The 19,681-nt window shown below is 44.2% G+C and overlaps 1 protein-coding gene across 1 annotated transcript in view; it reads left to right on the top strand.

Moving 5' to 3' along the window:
• The first annotated feature begins 1,352 nt into the window (after window positions 1-1,352).
• Window positions 1,353-19,681, top strand: part of LOC8050662 (carnitine O-acetyltransferase) — a 47,816-nt gene continuing 29,487 nt past the window's right edge. The window contains exons 1-6 of the mRNA XM_042292797.1: window positions 1,353-1,364; window positions 1,590-1,787; window positions 9,991-10,077; window positions 13,753-13,871; window positions 15,793-15,846; window positions 17,044-17,209. Coding sequence (XP_042148731.1) covers window positions 1,353-1,364; window positions 1,590-1,787; window positions 9,991-10,077; window positions 13,753-13,871; window positions 15,793-15,846; window positions 17,044-17,209 — 636 coding nt within the window. The remainder of the gene's footprint in view (window positions 1,365-1,589; window positions 1,788-9,990; window positions 10,078-13,752; window positions 13,872-15,792; window positions 15,847-17,043; window positions 17,210-19,681) is intronic.

The following is a 19,681-nucleotide window of genomic DNA, read 5'->3' as shown; positions in this document are numbered from 1 at the left end:
GATGTGCTCAGATTCTTTTTTTTTTTTTTCTGTGTGTTTAGCTTGTACCTCACCAGCCGGTCTCGCAAGCACGTGCGGCTGCACTGTTTTTGTCGTATCCTGGACAGTTACTATTTGTATACAATTTTGAGAACCAGTTGGCGACGGAGCGGAGTGGCATGGTTTCGATCGAACAGCCATTGCCGCTCGCGCGACAATTTCGCATTGCACTGTAGTGGTCTCGTGTATCAACAGTCAGAGACAGCTTCCATTTATTATATAACTAGTCAACCTAATGCTGCGATATTTACTACTAAGCTGGTCATTTTCAAATAAATTTTAATATGTGCAGCTTGGTTCTCATTCACCTATAACGGATACATATATATGCATCACTTAACTGAAGCATTCCAAAACGTGTCATGTCATTGGCATTTCAGTTACATGTTGAAAGACTCCCAGGTGGTCTAACTTGACTATAATTTGTTTATTGCGGCGAGCAAAGTGCCCTTCGTTTGTCCAGCACTTGAAGGAAATATTTCTATTTTTGTAAGAGTATCTGCACCAAAAGTCACTTTTGCTGTTCCAAAACACTATTTTAGCTGCTCCAAATCCACCTTTGCTGCTCCCAAACACTGTATTAGCTGCTCCGAAGTCCACTTTTGCTGCTCCCAAACACTGTTTTGGCTGCGCCAAAAGGTGCTCCAAAACGGCTTAGGCCAATCACATCACTGTCTTATAGATGTGGGGATGTACTGAACATCAGGCACATCTGGCAATGCAAACAGGTTCAAATTGACCTTTTACCAGTAAATCTCCGCCTGCGTACACCCTCTTTTCCACTGTCGCCATGTTCGAAGGGCGCCGTCTGGCACCTATCTATGAACATATCTCATCTTTTTTGACGATTCTCCCTTTAACATTGGCAGTATGAGGTATGAATAGCAGTGAAAGCCGATACCACGGCACAATGCCTATGTGCTTTGACGGGCAGAGGCATGCTGGCATAGAGATAGAAAGAAGAGGAGGCGACATACGGGCTCAAGCCAGCCAAACGATTAAATCCCAAGTGAAGCCGGAAGTAGAGCTCACATTCGGTGCGGATGCCCTCGAGGGTGGCCAAAACAGCCATTGGCACCAAATTGGCTGTCCTTTCTGTCCAATAACTTCTTTTGGTTTTGGTCATCGTTCGGGGCGCATCTCTCCAAACCGGAAGTCTCCCCTGGCCTTTTTTCTGGTGGCGTCATGTCGCCTCGAGAAGTTTCCTACCTCCACGCATGCTGGGCCGCCCTTCATCTGTAGTTTGCAGACAATTTCCCAGACGGGGCGCTCATTACTCGAAAAAGATTCACTTAATCTATCCTTTCATATAGATGTACGTACCTGTTTGTGGGGGTTAGATACGAGAGACCTCCTGCTTTGCATTAGATGCCTTGTGGGTTAAGGCCATCTTTGCCGAAGCCATTCAAAGTTACTCACCAGTCTCCTAGCTCTGTTTGGAGATTTATGTTTGTCCTTTGTCCCTCTTGTTCCCCTTCTCCAGGGTTATATTTCATCATTAATTTCCGCTGCCATTTTCTGTGGGCTCACGGTGTCTTGCTTTCGTTTAGGTTAACGAATTCAGCCGAGACGCGACTCGGACGTCGTCAGGTGGGTCGGCTGCTCCGGCCTTCCAGGCAGGCCTCATGCTGTCCAGGCAGAAGGAGTTGAAGCGACTCCCTGTGGCACCCCTCCAGGACACCCTCAAGAGGTACCTGGACTCTGTGCGGCCCCTGCTTACCGCCGAGGAGTTTGCGAACACCCAGAAGGTAAGCATGGGTTTGGGTACAGATGGTGGCTGTCTTTTAAGCGTCTTGGCAGGTCTTGGTTCGGGTTGGAACTGACCTTGATGGTATTTTGGAATGTATGGGGACTGTTGAGGTGAATTGAAAGGACAACAAACAGCTCAGGACTCATGATATTTATGTTTTTCTTTTCTTGGCTGCATTTTGTAGGTGTGGCCTCAATTTGCCGAACTCCAGGCCTCATGTCAGAGTCGCGTAACACCTGTGATGTCATACCCACACACACGACATGTGCCCAGCTCGTTTGCAACACATTTTATGCGTCTCCATGTTTATCAGAAATGACAAAGACATGATAGGCTTTTTTTTTTAAGGTGGGGTGGGGGGTGGGGGGTGGCAGGTGGCAGGTGGCAGTGGCAGTGGCAGTGGCAGTGGCAGTGGGTTTTGGCAAAAATAATTACCTAGCTATTGTGACAGGCTGTTCTGGAAGGTCTGCAATCTTTTGTCTAGTTTGTCTTAAAATCGGGCTACATCCATTGGTACATTTGGAGCAAAGCGAAAGCACTTCTATTATTATAGGAATCAACTCGCACCTGCACGCACGATAGACCTATCTCACCAGGAGTTGCGCGGCAGCCAAGGTGCACCCTGGTATCTTTAGTTCTCCCCGGTGTTCCGGCCGCTTCGGTGCGCATTGTTTGCCCGGTGTTTGAAAATTCGAGGGTTAGCATGAGGCTTTTAATGGGCTGTTTTCTAACAGTTTCTAATGAGTGGCTTCACCTGTTTGCCAGGGTGTTACAATAACGGCATTGGTAAAAAGGGCATAGGATTTCATGTCTTCTCGAAAGAAAGCAGCCTCCGACAAGTGGGGCTAAACAAGGTGAACAGAGCCAGACAGAGCAGGACGAAAGAAAAGGAATTTCAATGTTATAATTACAATGCAATTAAATGCAAAGGGGCAAGCAAGCTGGACAAGAATGGCGAAAATAATCCCTTGAGAAGGGTAATAAAGGGACAAAGGACAAACACAAACCTCCAAACACAGCTAGGTGATTTCAATGTGTTTTGCAATTTGCTTCATGATTTTTATCCACCCTATTGCACGTTAGCTAAGGAGTGTAAGGTTACAGGGCACGAGACATAGTCAGGCGTGCCGAAGTGTTCCATGCGTTGGAATCTCCCTGAGCACTCGCTCCGTAGCAGACTAATCTCAAGTGGGTCGTCCATGCTGCCTTGCGGCGGTCATTTTTAATGCACTTTTTGCTTGATGTATTTTGGTGGTTATTACTGCTATTGCTACAACATGTTTCAAGCACATCCATGCTTAAAAAGGTTAGGTCAGTTACTAACAAAAAAGCGGTGATTTCTTGAAATGAGACCAACTTCTTTTCCAAAGTAATCTTTATTTCTTTTGAACAAAACATTAAAACACCGCGCAATGTAATTTAGAAGTGCAACACTTACCGCCAGAAAGTCAGCGAAAACACCCCCCCCCTTCCTAGTGGCGGTCTATTATTCCACAACTTGATTTTGGCTAACGTTACTGATCCGTCGAGACTGCAGACAAAAGCTCCTACCGTCGGGCGACTGTTGGTGTTTGGAACTTGCGCAAACAAAATAAAATAGATATAAATTGCTTTTTTATGTTTAGAGACATTTTACGTATATGGCATGGTTGCTGCTTTTTGACAGATGCGAGTTGTTACGCCGTGTCAGGCATGTTCCTTCTGTGGATCGCTTCTTGTTAGTGTGCAGGCTTCTCCCCGGAGTTCATCTGTACCCTTTTGCACAGGCTGTCAATCATAGTGAAACGACTTTTAGAAAACTCTCGCTCCCTGAGAAAGTCTATTTAGCTCTCCATACTTCATTGTAGATTAAACGTCATGCACAAGCCAAAGTACATACCATGCTCCACTTCCCACCGACTCGATGCTATTTCATGGTGCCGCCATCCTACGGCGAGCCTGTGGTCCCTCGAATTTTCGTGTTCTTTGCCCTTGAACTAGATGCTCACTTGTTTCCAAGTTCATTGAGACGTCTGAGCAGCCGGAGAGATAGAGTTGTGGCATTGTCGTTTTTTCCGCGGCCGCAGTGAGACCACCGTGTGAACGACTCGGATGTCGCAGCAAATGATAAAATGATTCTGAAGCTATAAAACGGTGGCAACTGCTTTTCCATGTTGCTGACAAAGGCATCAAAAAGAACACAATCCCACGAAGTGCAGACATGACAGCTTGATCCAGGCCAATACCTGGGCATCCCAAACGATGATGTGCAACGATGTATGTGCACCACGGCAGCCGGGAAAACTGGAAAGTGATGGCAACAAGTAGCATGGTGGCGGCACTACTCCCGGAATACGCGCACCTGCACAGTTCCTTTGGTGAGATCGGTCTATTGAATGACCAGAAGAGCTACTTCAAAGTTACTCAGCAATCTACCAACAGAACCGTATGTAATGCTCGCGAGTACCGAGTAACTAATAGCCAAGGGAAAATCCTTACATTTTGTTAAACTTTGGTGATGTAGGCAGTTTTGTTGACATAGTGGTGCATTTATGCCTAACCAGAATAAAGCTTTTGTCAGTGAAGAACAGTGCACATGGGTGGCGTTCCATTAGTAGTCCATTCCCCTGCCGTTGCTAGTTGACTTAGATAGCCGATTATCAACTTCTAATAGCCATACTCCTTCTTGTATACATGAACACTGCTACTGCCTGCTGTACGGAATGCCCCCAAAAGAATTTACAATGTTTTTTTCATTGCAAGATCAAACTAGTAGTCATTCGCTGCCCATTTGTAGTGCTAGTGGTCCAAAACAGATGCCAAATTTTCCAACTAACCAGTAAGTGTTTTTAAAAGTTAAAAGAGTGATTCCACGTCAGTTCGTGCGTAGATGGTCCGAGTCATATTTTCATAAACATATACGAAAGCCATGTTCTTGGGAGGGACATTCAGCTATATATGAACACCGTAACTATTTTTTTCGCTAAGATATAAAATAGAGAAGCTTGAGGCGTGGAAATTGAGAAGTTTCCACGATGCTACTTTGCACAGTCGTCATTTTCTCATCGAAGCTTTGATGTCACCATAACTTGTTTAATACATTTTACAGAAGATATACAACACATACTCAAAAAATGAAAAATATCAATAAAATATTTATATGAAAACAAAAAAATTTAACATGGCATAAAATCACGTTTTAGACACATATTCACTATTTTTTTTTTTTGCAAATAAACTTTCTTTTATAATCCTTCACATAACCCATCAAAATGGGCGTCTTTAAATATTCTTTACGAATATATAAAACTTATATGCCCACCTTTAATTGTCTTTTTGTAATTAACGCGGAAATGCAGCTGAGTTCTCAAAATATGGCAATGTTGGGCATCAATATTTAAAAAAACTCCCATCTTTTATTTTTTTTTTCAAGCTCCCCTTGGCACTTTGCAGTGACTTGAAATAACTTGTGATGGCAAAACTTTGAGTAACATATGACCTCTGAACGGGAAAAGCTACGACAAACCTTCACTTGGAGCGAGCCAACGTTTTCACCATAGCAGCTGTGCCGCACAACACCAAACATTTTGAGCGTTAGTATTGGCATGCATTTTATATTTATTAATTCTTTTTTTCAAAAGGGGTGAGTACAACTGACGCGAAAAGAGACTTTGAGCTGGAATACCATTAATTAGCTTACAATTCACAAAAACAAAAACTCTGCAAATTCGCTAACTATGCGTACATGAGCTTAAAACTCGCAGTTGCGCAAGTGGCCATGTATACATCCGGCCTCTCGGCATATGATGACTTTCACGGATGAGATGCTTGGATTCCTCTCACAGATTTTACGGTAGTCCACTCTGCTTGCTTCACTGCACGAAACTCTCGAACACGTTCTGCAGACAGGTGGAACATGCAGACATTTGTTACTTTTTCACGTAGCACTTCCACAAAGTCTTTAGCGGTGATAGTCGTTGAGTTGAGCGAAGATCTCAAGTTGGTGAGCGTTGCGTGGTATTTAAGAACACCATCTACTTCATCACAAGCGCTTTTTCTGTGTCCAGTGACTAAAAAGCAGTGTGTCGAACCGAAAAAAATACAGGTTCGGTTACGGTTCAGGTTCAGGTAAATTTATTTTGTTCCGGTTCATTTCCGGTTCGATTAATCCGATCCGCGAACCGGTTCGCGAACCGGTTCGGGGCGCTGAACCAGTTCGCGAACCGGTTCGGAAATTATAAATGACAAATTTCAACATCAAAATAAATTACAAATAAAACATCTGAAATCAGCACATACGAAACGGGATACATCGAGTTTCCGGTACGAAAAAATACGGCATGTAAATCTTGACACTTCATAGCTCGATATACTCTGACCGGTGGTTGGGGCAGCGAAGAGCAGATATAATTCATGAATGCTCATTTCAACTGTAAATAAAATTTCTTTCTCTCCCTCAAACATTATCAAGCTCCACAGCCTTTTCTTTTCTCATTCCGATGGAAGCAAGCTTCAAGAACTCGCGCGTTCTAGAAACGTGTTATGAAATGAGCACATAGCAGCATTTAGGATTTACGAGATTGTAGAAAAATAAAATCCCGTGACGCGATTTTTTTTTTTTTTTCACAGCCTTCCAATTCTCTTTTTTCCGTGCAAGCCGCGACCAGCGCAATACTGGTTCCTATGTCAAGATTCATGGATGCAGCGTTTGTCAAGATTCATGGATGCAGCGTTTATATTCCTAAGACTGAGTGGAGAAGAAAAATATGTAAGCGAGGTGTGTGTCAGTTGACGGCACTTAAAAAACAAATGGCATTGATAGTACATTCATTGTCAACAGCGCGTGGCCGAACCGTTTTGACATGAGCCGGTAACCGTTATTTTTTTTCCGGTTCAGTTCCGGTTCGGGTTCATCGCGATAACAATATAACGGTTCGGGTTCGGGTTCAGTTCCGGAAAAAATACCGGTTCGGTTCCGGTTTTCGGTTCGGTTCGGTTCCGGTTTGACACCCTGCTAAAAAGATCCATCTTGCCGAAGAGTATGGCTTCCGAGACAGTTTGTGCAATTGAAAGCGATTCTTGAAATGCACTGCCACTCCGTCCGATACAAAAATTATTTCAGAAAAGACTGGGTAATGTTCATCAACATACTCTTCCATGGCCTCTATGGCTAGAAGAGCGTGAGCTGTGTCATGTGTCGTGTCATCGCTTACAACGGCAAAGCTTTACGCACCATGTGTGGACGTAACCACAGATCTGAAGAGAGACACTTGAGTTTTTTTCCAATGAAAACTCTGCACTTCGGTTGGGAAGATTACTGCCCAATTTTCTGCAAAATCGAAGTGGAACATCACCGTCTTAGTTTGTAAGGCGGTTCTTGTGTCACGTGTCAGGCTTCGTTGAGGTCACGGATGTAAGAATATTTCATACACTTCTTGCTTCATGACTCCAAATTCCGCAGAAAGGCGGAAGTGTAGATAACCTTTTTTGACGAGTTCGCTGGCGTCCCATTACGTGAAACAGATCTCTTTGTCTTCGTCGAGATGGAGCGACTGCAGCTAGATGCTCTGCATTTTTGGGCACCTTTTGCAACGGTGCAGGAAGCAATCGTTCTGGGGATTGCTGCAGAGGATGATGTGTTTGAGGTCCTCTTCAGTAAATGTCCTCTTTGAGGCAATTATTATTGCCATTAAAAGCAACTGAAAATTGACGCAACATATGCATTCGCACACCTTGTGCTCGGGACTGTTTTTTACCCATTTTGGTCGTAGGGAATAAAATTTGGAGATGCCTAGTTCTCGATGAGGATGGTCCTTCCTAAACAGCTTGTAAGGTTCCTTAATAGAGCGGGTCATAAACCTTTTTACAACTTTGGTCTTGTTGTTATAATAAACCTTTTTGTTGGGGCTTTGAACAGAGCATGCGAGGTTGTCGCGTGTGTAGTACTCAAGTGCTACCCTCCACTCTTTGGCATTCGGCTTTTTCCCCATGTAGGGATCAGGGGTTGCCCATACACCACCTTTACGCTTCAATTTTCTTGTTTGACCATAACCATGTTGGCAGTCGCTTCAGGCACCAGACGCAGTGTTTCTTTCTTTGAGGTGCTTGGTGGCAGTAGCGTGTATAATCGCTTGTGTTCCTGGTAGGAACTGCATGCCTTCAGCGCTTCGCGTAACGCGTCAGACCAATCCGTGCAGTGCTTACAACTGTCTTCGCTAGTTTTCACGTCATAAACGCTTGACAGCTTTCTTCTAATTGAAAAACTCACTTGAGCTTGTTTTTTCTTCAAATACGCTTCACGCCTTTTTTTTAATGGTTTTACGTGGTTTTAATGGGGTTACCGACGGACTAGCAGCAGACAATTCTTGACTGACTTCAGCCAGAACTTCATCAGAGTCCCGGAAAGAAGAATTTGATGTAGTCTCGGTTGTGAGGAGAAGCAATCTCATTCTTGACGTATTTGTAGCAATGCTGGCATAAAAGGTCAGATTCGTTCACTGTTTGTTGAGCCAGTAGCTTTTCCAACCACACTTTGTTGAGTGCGGTTGGAAAAGCTGGATGTATACATGGCCACTTGCGCAACTGTGGTTAGCGAATTTGCAGAGTGGGGCCGTTTTGTTTTTGTGAATTGTAAGCTAATTAATTGTATTCCAGCTCAAAGTCCCTTTTTGCATCAGTTATACTCACCCCTTTTGAAAAAAAGAATATTAAAAATATAAAATACATGCCATAACTAGCGCTCAAAATGTTTGGTGCTGTGCAGCAAAGCTGCTATGACGAAGACGTCGGCTTGCTCCGAGTGAAGGTTTATCGTAGCTTTTCCCATTTAGAGGTCATATGTTACTCAAAGTTTTGCCATCAGAGGTTAGTTCAAGTCACTGCAAAATGCCAAAAGGAGCTTAAAAAAAAAAAAAAAAAAAAAATTAAGATGGAGTTTTTTAAATATTGACGCCCAATCTTGCCACATTTGGAAAAATCAGCTGCATTTCTGCCTTAATAACAAAAAGACAATTAAGGGTGGCCATGTAATTTTTACATATTTGTGAAGAATACTTAAAGATGGGCATTTTGTGAAGTATTATGAAAGATGGTTTATTTGCAGAAAAATTGTGACGTCTCTAAAATGTGTTTTTATGCCATGTTTGATTTTTTTTGTTTGCATAGAAATATTTTATCGATACTTTTATTATTTTTTTGTGTACCTATGTGTTTTATATCTTCTGAAAAATGTATTGAAAAAGTGATGGTGACGTGAAAGCTTTGATGAGGAAAAGACGACTGTGCAAAGTAGCATCGTAAATCTTCTCAATTTCCACGCAAAAAAATTGGCTTGCTCTTTATGTTTATACAGCCTTGATGGAGATGCGCCTCAACGGGTAATCGGTCTCTTAGCTGTAGATGAGAAATTTAGCCAGTGCGGTACAACCGCTAACCTGGGATTTTTAACGTGCATCACGCAGTAGTGATCACACGAACACGTGCCGGTACGAAACTCATCCAGATCGAAACGGGCGGGGGCGGCGGGGTTCGAACCCAGGAGGTTCCCAGCGCAAGCTTTTGCTCCACGCTCCGAGCTGAGACGCGTTAGCCCACTCGGCCACTTCCTCCCCTCAATTTCCACGCCTCAAACGTCTCTATTTTATATCTTAGCAAAAAAAAATGTTACGGCGTTCATATATAGCTCAATGTTCCTCCCAAGAACATGACTTTCATATATATTTTTAACAGAAAGATCTACATTATGACCCGGACCATCATTGCATGAACTGACATGGAATCACCCAAAAACGATTTTTGAAAATATTTTGTGGGAAAATGGTGGCCCCATTTTCCCACTGAAAGGTTCAGAAAATCGTGTGAAAGTGATTTTTGAAAATATTTTGTGGTAAAATGATGGCTTCATTTTCCCATTGAAAGGCTCAGAAAATCGCGTATAACTTTTAAATAAGATAATGGTTAGTTCGGAAACTCAGGTATATTATCTGGATTGCTGGCACTACATTTGGGAGGAGACTGAGCATTCGGCAACGCATAGAATATTTTTCGAGTGAAAAAAACTCAACTAGTTTTCGGGGGCGCATTGTGGTTGGGCATCAGCTTTGTGATCAAGGTTCATCGGCAGAAGGTAAGGCACCTAAAAGGTGCCTCATGTTTTAACCTGCCAGTGACAAGCGCATGACCTGTTAAAAAGCAAATTCCTAATTTTCCGCTACCCTCCTTAGGTTGTCAGCGAATTTTCAAGGCCAGATAGTACTGGAACAAAACTGTATAAAGTGCTAGAGGCCAAGGCTGCATCCTCAGAAAACTGGGTAAGTAAAATATGCATATTATTTATACAGTTGAACCTCAATTTAACGAAATCCGATTTTACGAGTTTCCCGATTTAACGAACGAATTTGGATTTCCCGCGCAGCCTATCCCGAAGAATGTCTTTCTCGACTTTACGAAGTTTCCGATTTAACGAAATAATTAGGAGGTCCCAGTGACTTCGCTAAATCGAGGTTCAACTGTACATCCTTTTTCTGAGTAGTTAAAAAAAAAAAAAAGAAATAGGCATCATAAAAAAAAAATATATATATTTTTTTTTCCCATAGATTTTGAGCAGTGGTACTTTTGGGAGGTTTCTGCTCTTTCTAAAATTCAGATTTCTTAATGGCAAGTTATGCAGTGAAACCCGTTTATAACGAACAGCAGGAAACGCTACGATCAGTTCGATATAGCAAGTAGTTTGATAGAGCGAAACCCATTTACACAACCCAGCTACGACTTTCCCGACGATTAAATATTGATCTTTAAATGGCTGCAGCCACCCAGATCTAGCGGTGAAGCCCTCAACGTTCAGGAGGGATGCAAAATCTCTAGCCTTGCTTTGCAACATCGGTCCGGAGACCTTCCGTGCACGAATGTCCAAAAACCATTGGTACAGCGCTTTTTCCACCTTGTCGTACGCCGGCTTGTGGATACGCCTGCTGTCCACGTTTGGCTGTTCACGGGCCTTGTCTCGGATGGCAGACTTGTTTCTAAGAATTGTACTCGGCATACTTCTGGGGATCTTGTAGGCGGCGGCAACGTCCGATTTCTTTTCGCCGTGCTCCACACGACTGATGATGTCGACCTTGTCGGAAAGTGGCAGAGCCTGCTGCTGCTTCGTCGTCATTTCGGGCGCGAACTAGCTGGCCCGCACAGTGAACAGAAAGTGCAATGGGGACAAGAAAGACGACAACAAACGACGACCAAATTAACGAGAAGAAAGGAGGGAGGGAGAGAGAGAGAGCTTTGCCTGTGGTTGACGCTTTCAACGGCATGTGACAATGCTATGGAATCTGAAATGTGATAGGTTTATTGCCTCTTGGGGCATGGCGTGTCTAGGGAGTCTTCATGTGCACTTTGCTAGGGTGGTGCTACCCTTTATAATACCACTCGCCGACAAACCAGCAGCCATTTTGGTCTCAGCGATAATCCGTGGGGCTTATAACCCTCCCGGAAACGAGCACCTTATCTCACAAGTTCGGAGCAGTGTTGTGGAACCCATTGAGGGAGGATTAGCATTACCTCCCTCGGATGGGGGGACCAATGAACACAAAGGCCACTTTCCGGCGCACGGGGAAACAACAAGGAACAAAATGGCGGTAGGGGAAAGGGAAGCAGGCAGTTGGCATCACTCTATGTGAAGCACACATGAAGGCACCCTAGGCGTGTCAAGCCCCAAGTGAACGTCGAAGGTGAGGAGGGTCAAACTAGAGTGACTTCAAGTTCTCTTCGGCGGGACATGAAGGCCCCCTAGGTCAAACTAAAGTGACTTTAGGTGAAACAGGGCGCGAAGGGAGAGGAGGCGAGAACTTCTCTTTCTTTCTCATCTCTTCGCTTCCGCCTTGTAACAACGCGCTAGAAAGACTTTTTTTAGCTTATCTCCGTTTTTAATTGCTTTTCTTCGTAAGCAACCGCTTTGCACTTAAAAGATTTTTTTTTGTGTGCCCCTTCAAAATCGCTTTTTTTCGATTATTTTTGTTTGCAGCTCGAGCTTTTGGAATTTTTTTTCTTTCCTACACTTTTTCGGGTGAAGGCATTGGCTGAAACACGATTGTTTGCACGTTTTTGGAAGCTTTCCCAGGGGAAAAAAGGTCGATATAGCCAATATGTTGTTCGTTATAAGAAGTACTTTTTACATACATTTTGATTTAAATTTTTCGTGAGTTTGATATCGACAATAATTCGCTGTATGTGGGTTCGTTCTAAACGGGTTTCACTGTATATCATGGCCAGATAATTACTCGAAATCAAATGGGCTGCATATGCCAGCTCCTCCTTTTTTTGAACCATCTCAGGATCGTCTTTGTGAAAAAAAAAAAAAAAGAAAGAAGTGAACATGTATGGTTTTGAAAGGTTCTGTATGTGGTGTCTTGATGAAAAAGAAAAGATAGCATTATATTACTTCTTCAGGCTCTGAACTTAATTCATTCACTGACAAATGAATCAATGAAAGCATTAATTTCGATCTAATATTTTATCCAATGTAGCGAGTCAAAAGTCCATCCTTCAGAGGGATTACCATGGGCACCACCGGCTTCGTCACTGTCAAGCTTGACATCAAGAATTTAGTCATTGCCGAGACTCTGCTTCTTCAGAATGCCATGTTGTATGCAACTGGAAATGTTTTCTGCTCATCTGCCCGCTATTGGAATCTATAGCAAAAAAAAAATAAAACATATCTCACACTTTTTAATTGCTAAAGAGCCTTAAGTGGCTTGCAGCCTGCATGATGTCAGTAAAAAGCTGCAGTCCTCTGCTTCTGCCATCATCACCAAACATACCAATGAGTGCAATAAAATTGGTAAGGCTAGAAAATTTCCAAAACTAGTGTCCATCTAATGAATGGTGTCATATATCTGTCATTTTTAAATACTCTGAATTTCATCAGGCTCCATATTAGACTAACTTATAAAGGGGCTGTGCAATGACATTTGATAGGAATATTTCTTACTTTACACCAGCTTCCTGGCATTAGTGGGACCCCAGAATACTCTAACGCAACACCACTGATTAAGAAGCTTCTTCGTCATAGCAGAATTCAAAGGATGAAAGCGGAGCTTTTCTTTCAGTCTCTCCTTTCAAAGCCGCCTTTTGCTCCTTCGCGAAATTTGATGACGGAGCTGTGGGGACAATGGCAACAGTACGATCCCCAGGAATGCGTCATGGAGCTTTGCGGTGACGATATTCAAATGCTGCTTGGACGTGAAGACTGCGTACGCATTCGATCGGGGCTCGTGACAATCGATGCCTCGACATGCATTCAGGTAGTGGCCCGTGTGCAATTGCTGCAACGACGACGATAGCCGAGCCATAACATTGTCTGGAACTCAGCGCGCGTCCTATGCTTTGCCAACCCCAACGCGTGGTTATGATCAACATTGGCAGCATATAATCGGCTCGAGATCACGTGGCCGCTTGTTCTCGCTGCGAGTTGAGAGGGCGAACGGTGCTCGTTTTTTTTAAATTTTTTTCTGGAACTTCTATTGCGTGGGGTGAAAGACGAATGCGTGTTTCATAGGGCATTAACGTCGGGGATCCATTTTAAGCGGTATTTGCGCAAAATACAAAAATTGTTGCATCGCCCCTTTAAGTAGTCAATGAAAGGTCACCAATTAACTGATAAAACATTTCTTAATTGGTGCATAGCCCTTATTTTTAGTAACAACATACTCTTCATATGACCGTGAATCTTGTTAAAACGGACACCTCCATTCTCCTCCAAGAGGCGCCGTAATGAGTTGTCCATAACAATGAGACAAAAATGCACATATTTGCCTGGCTCGTCCCCAGTTATGTAGTCTGTATGGATTCATATTATTGGGGTAGCAAGACATGATTGTAATGTTGCAGCTTGCTATATTTATGAATTCTCTAGCTTCTCCTAAACCTTGTGGGACTTTCTCCGACCGAGCATGCAGCGGTGTTAGGTGTTCTGTCGGTGAAATACCTCTCAGCTTTCAGACTGGTGGTTGGAGAATGCCTACCTGAAATACCGGATGCCCGTGGTGGTGTACTCCAATCCGGGGATGGCCTTTGGACGCCAAACATTCCAGACCAAGGAAGACCAGCTCAAGTACTGGCTCTTTTCTGCGTGCCTTTGATACTGCTACTACCGTAATATCCCGAGTCATCGCCCACCCCCCTACCGCCTGAAATTCATAAAAAAGTGGGGTGGGCCATGTCTCGGTGGGTGAGCACAAACAATTAAAAAAAAGCGGAAAAAAACACCTATTTTTTTCTGCGTATCTAGCGCTGATGCACAAGAGATACATCAAACTCAAAACTCGATTTAGTTTCATTGTTTTATAGAAAAAAATGCTCAATAAAGAATATTTTACTATAGCGAAGTCCGTTGCTTGCATACGCGCTAGAAACACCGCCGATCTGCATATAGCGCGAACGTTTGTTCCGCGAAAGAATGTCACCACTATGTTCTCCTAGTTAGTAAAAAAAGAAAGAAAAGTCTACAAGAAAATGGAAAAACCAACCAGGCGCAACGAGCGAGCGAGCGAGCGAGCAGACCAAAGAAGCGACCAAGACCAATGCTGGGAAAGCGGGAAAGCCGGCGGTCGTGTTGGCAAATACTTTGGCGTCGGGCCAAGTCGGGCGCCTTGTCAATTACAAGCTTTTGCGCAACTTTCTTGTTTGGTGCGTACATACGTGCGTCGGTGCACGGCGGGCTATCAATGCACGGTTGGGACGCTCTGCAAACGTCTACGTTCCAGCAAAGCTTTATTTACGCGTTGGCTTTGCCTAAAATATTGCACAACCGCGGTCGCGACGGGCGGGAAGAAGGAGCGGGTTCGCGGTGACCTTACTTCGGCGGAGACAGACTGACCTAACACTCCGCGGTTACATTAACAAACTCTTATTTTGTTATCTCCATCGTTTTCTTTTTGCACGGATACACAACCACTTCAGGGTCGCTCACGGAGGAAATGCGTAAACAAAAAGAAGTGTCTTTCCCTCCTTCGTTTTACTTTGTCACGGACGTCCTCCAACTGTAAGGTCCGCGGCCGCGTCATTCGGGTAGCATGAGTGTTCACGGATCGCTGAGTCTGCGCTGGGGTATTTGAAGGGGTGGGCGATGACTCGGTGTTTTTTCGGAAATCGATATTGGCCCAAAAAATGGGGTGGGCGATGGCTCGGGGATGGGCGATGACTCGGGATATTACGGTACTAATAATAATAATAGTAATGCTTCATTTTTATTGGAGTGCCCACAGACAGCTGTAATGCATTTTGTGGGGTACACCGGGTCTCACATTGACAAAAGGAACCACATTTATAAAACAAAACGAATGAAATTGAAAAAAATAGAAACGAAAATGCGGAAATGCAATAATAATATACAGTATGTACAGAATATATGCACAACGTGCATATGTATCATACGAAGAGTATACAAAGAAAACAAATTTAACAACAAATGTGCAGGAAAGTAAAAATGAAATTATGAAAATTCAGAGATGCTTTGGCTCTAGCACATATGATGTACACTGTTGTAAGGTTGCTTTGAGTTCATTGAAACCACGAAAACCACCTAGGTCACAATCTTCAGTGTTGTTAAGCTGTCTGCATTCCAGATAACTATGACCATATAGGTCAGGGGTGTCCAAACATTTTGGCTGAGGGGCCGTATTGCGGGTTGGTCGCAGTCTCGAGGGCTGGAATATGAATATAAAATGTAAACTAAAGAACAGAATAAATAGTGGTAATTTTTCTGATAACTTTGTGTGCATGTTTGGTGCGCGTAGCGGCTTAGTTTTTCTTTTTTTTCGCACGCGTTTATTTTTGCGCCGACAGCAGCCAGCCGCGGGCCGGTCGGAAGGCCGTGGGTCGGGGGCGGGGTTTGGAGACCCCCGGTATACATATTTTGTAAGGATAAACTACACTGCTAAACTTGGTACTTGCATATTTGTCTGCATTCTCCTCTGGCATATTCATCACTGCCTCTACGTGGGAGATGCTTATAAAATATTTTTAACTTGCAGACACGCAGCCTTGTTGATGGCAGGAGCTCTAGACTTCAAAACTCTGATTGACCGGTAAGTCCTTAACATTAAATTGCGTTAAGGTCGGCTGTAATCTTGCGTTTGGCATGTCTCTCTGGAAGTCATTTGATCGAAAGAATTCTAGGTAGCACGTCACCGGGTCCAAATGCACTTCACACGACACTGGACCTCACTTATTCCCTTCACCCCTAAGCTGACATTGTGGTGGATGTGCGCGCTTGCCGGACCAATCAGCCACCTCTTTTTCATCACCTGACCTCATTCTCTGCGCATGGGTATGCGCGAGAGAGCCTGATCACGTGGCAAAAAGTGTGGCTGGCCAAACGAGCACATAGCTTCCACAGCACTGTCAGTTGCAGGGTGAACGGGGTGGGGAAAGCAACTTTTGTCTGAATTTTGAGCGACAGGCTAATCTTCTAGGGGGAGAATGGCTGTGTCCGGGTACACAAACGACAGTCCGAGCAAGAGGGGACTCTCGCCTTTCCGTCTTCTTGAACTGCTTGGTAGAGTGTGCGATTTATGAGTTGAGGAGAGCTAAACAGGAAAAAGTTGGAAAAGCGTTTCATGATCCCTTTAAACATCACACAATGTCCGATGGGAATCATGTCCGCTGCACGATCTGCGGTACCACCCATGCATGTGACAAGTGAGTTTATAGTGGGCTTCCACGTTTTTGTTGGCAACCTGTGCGCGCAATATCGGTTCCTGTGACATGCAAGTTCGTAGCAAGTTCCCACATTTTTTACTCATGATCGCACATTCAATATCAGTTCCCGTGGCATACAAGTTTGTAGCTGGTTCCCGCATGTTTATTGCACTGTGAGACACAGTCTGCTGCCTTTGCAGTCTGCGGTATCCTTTCCCATGACATAGGAGTTTGCAGCGAATTACCTCACGTTTATTATATCGTGAAACGGGGAAATTTGCCGTGTCCATGATCTGCACTATCAGTTCCCGTGTCACGTGGTTTGTAGTGGGTGCCCCTGTGTTTTTCATCAGTTTTTGATAAAGTTTTGCTGTCTCATCCCCAAAGATAACCTACCTCACTTTTTACCATTCGTCTCTCCATTTTGGGTGGGTGCCCTTATGGGATTTTACAGTATTGTTTTTGTGCTTGTCTTTCTCCAACTTGCTTTCTTAACCCTGCAAGACACTGAATCTTCTCACTGCATGGGTGAACATCCCAAAGACTTTCCAAGTTCTCCTAATGCTGTAATTGACTTTGGACAGGCAACTCCTCAAGCCTGATATGATGGGGTCAAGCCCTCTGGACATGACCCAGTACCAGAAAATCTTCAGCACCTGCCGTGTGCCCCATCCGGTCTGCGACAAGCTTGACACCTACCTGCTCAGCAGCAATCCCCCAAAGCATCTGCTTGTTATCCACAACAACCAGGTGCATCCAATGCCCATTCATTGTTTATATGTAGGATTCTTCGTTTTCGGGTTTTATATTTTCCGAAAATCGGGGGGGGGGGGGGGGGGGGTAGGGGGGAAAGGGGTAAAAATTGGGGACTTTGTTCCAAGCTGATAATCAGGAAGAAACTGGGTTTTTAAAAATAAGTATACTAGAATTTTTTTTTTTTTGATTATATTTACAAATATATAACTACAGTATAAGGGGGGGGGGTCTTGTTAAACAGACCTGGTTACAAAAGACATTTGGATACAACATACTAGTTCTGCTTTTTGAAGATCACATAGTTTTCCTACCTGTACCATTGGTTTAACTTCATATCTGCATACAGCATACTCCTTTACGGCAGACTAAATCTCGGTGACTGTCAAGGTTTGTTATGGCCAACTTAGACTATAATTAACAATAGAGAGTATTGATCTCTTTCAGTATATGGAATCATCATATTTTTTCACAATTGAGTCATTAAGTAGACAAAAAGTAGCATTGGAACATGGTAAAAGTGCTTCCCTGGGCTTTCCAATATTTTATAATCCTCGTCGCTTACGTACCGTATTTGCACGAATATAATGCGACCACGAATATAACACGAGGGCATATTTTGATGCCCTCAAAAAGAAAAAAAAATATTATTATGTACTATTATAACGCGAACCGAGGCCGCGTCAATTTCTTGCGCTCGGGGGCGTAGCAGGTGTGAAAAGTCAATGCAAATGGAAGAAATATCAGTTTATGTTTTGACTGCACTCATCTTCACTGCTCAGGTCCTTCCGTTTACAATCCACTTGGCGACTACGCAGATAAGCAGCAGCAGGGCACCTGCTTGTCTGGTAGTTCCTTTTCCTTTCGTGCGAGCTCCTCGGCAGCCCACAATCCAAACAAGGCATGAAGCAGAAGCACCAACACACAAACACCAGATCACTCTGGAGCAGAAACTAAACAATGCGCAGGCAGAAAAAAGACTGCTGAATCTGATACACGATCCCACTTCTTGTTCTGGTCCCTCTGCATAAGCAAATGCCTCGTGTTGCATGATTGCGTAAACGCGATTGGTGGTCTTGGCTTGGCTTGTGGTGACTTGGCCCGGCTTGGCTTGGCTCAAATTGGCCAGTGCCCGCATTCCCGCCAACGAGCTTGAGTAAACTTAGAGCGGTAAACCAGCGGTCAAAAATGGCACCCCCCCCCGGTTGCCGTCATCTTGCCTGTTTGCCACATTAGTGATCACGTGACGTTAAGATGGTTGCGCCCAGAGGTGAGCTAGATCAGATTGGCCAGATTGCGGTCAGCAGATGGGCACTTTGGGGCTGTGTTCGAATCTTACTCAAATGGCGCCAAGTTATTGCGGCGGATCAAGTCACGTGACAAGACAGATGCAGCAACGCTGGACGCAGGTAGGTTTTCGAACGCAACGGGTACAAGAACTTCACCCAGGAGTGAGATAAAAGCTGCGTTCGATTTACTTGCACTTCCTGCGCCGGGGCTGAAAAGTGTAGGGCAGTCTACTTTCGGTATATGTATTGAGATACGACCGAAAGTACACTGCCCCACACTTTTCTGCACCGGTGCAGTAGGTGCAAGTAAATCGAACGCAGCTTCTATCTCACGCCTGGGTGAAGTTCTCGCACCCGTTGCGTTCAAAAAACCTACCCGCGTCCAGCATTGCTGCATCTGTCTTGTCACGTGACTTGATCCGCCGAAATAACTCGGCACTGTTCGAGTAAGATTCAAACACAGTACCAGAGCGCCCATCTGCTGACTGCGATCTGGCCAATCTGATCTGGCCCACCTTTGGGCGCAGCCATCTTAACGTCACGTGATCACTAATGTGGCAAACAGGCAAGATGGCAGCAACCGGGGGGGTACCATTTCCGCTGCAGGCAGTGGGTTCCTGTTTACCACTCTAAGGTAAGACTCAAGCTCGTTGATTCCTGCATGGCGCACACACGCGCTGAGTTCCTGCGGCGTGCGCGCATTCTACAAACACAAAAGCAATAAAAATGCTTTTTTATATTTTCTATTCGCCCCTTCACGTGGCCCAATAGCTAATAAAATTCCTTTCCACACGCCCACTTCTTTTCCCACTGGATATTTTGCATTGAGCTGGAGGGATGGCTTTCTCCAGACTCGCACGCCTCGTGGCTGAACTCGATTTCGAATATAACGCGAGGTGCGTTTTGGAGCACGTAATTTCTATAAAAAAAACTCGCGTTATATTCGTGCAAATACGGTATTCTTCCTCCTGCGCAGCATCTTTTTATTCATCGTAGTCCTTTCTGGTTTTTGGACATGTCAGATTTGAGAGAATGTTTTCTCAACATCCCCCCTTGTACATACATTTGCAATGCTGCACAACGATATCACTTTAGTTCAACCGGGGCAAAAAATCTGCCATTTCTTTCGGAGCAATGTTTTTGGAGTAGTATGCGTGTCACCTTTCTCTTTTATTTTGTT

Source organism: Ixodes scapularis, unplaced genomic scaffold (assembly GCF_016920785.2).
Source record: "Ixodes scapularis isolate PalLabHiFi unplaced genomic scaffold, ASM1692078v2 PGA_scaffold3__209_contigs__length_174095766, whole genome shotgun sequence".
NCBI classification, from domain to species: Eukaryota; Metazoa; Arthropoda; class Arachnida; order Ixodida; family Ixodidae; genus Ixodes; species Ixodes scapularis.
This window is presented reverse-complemented; position numbering and strand designations above follow the sequence as displayed.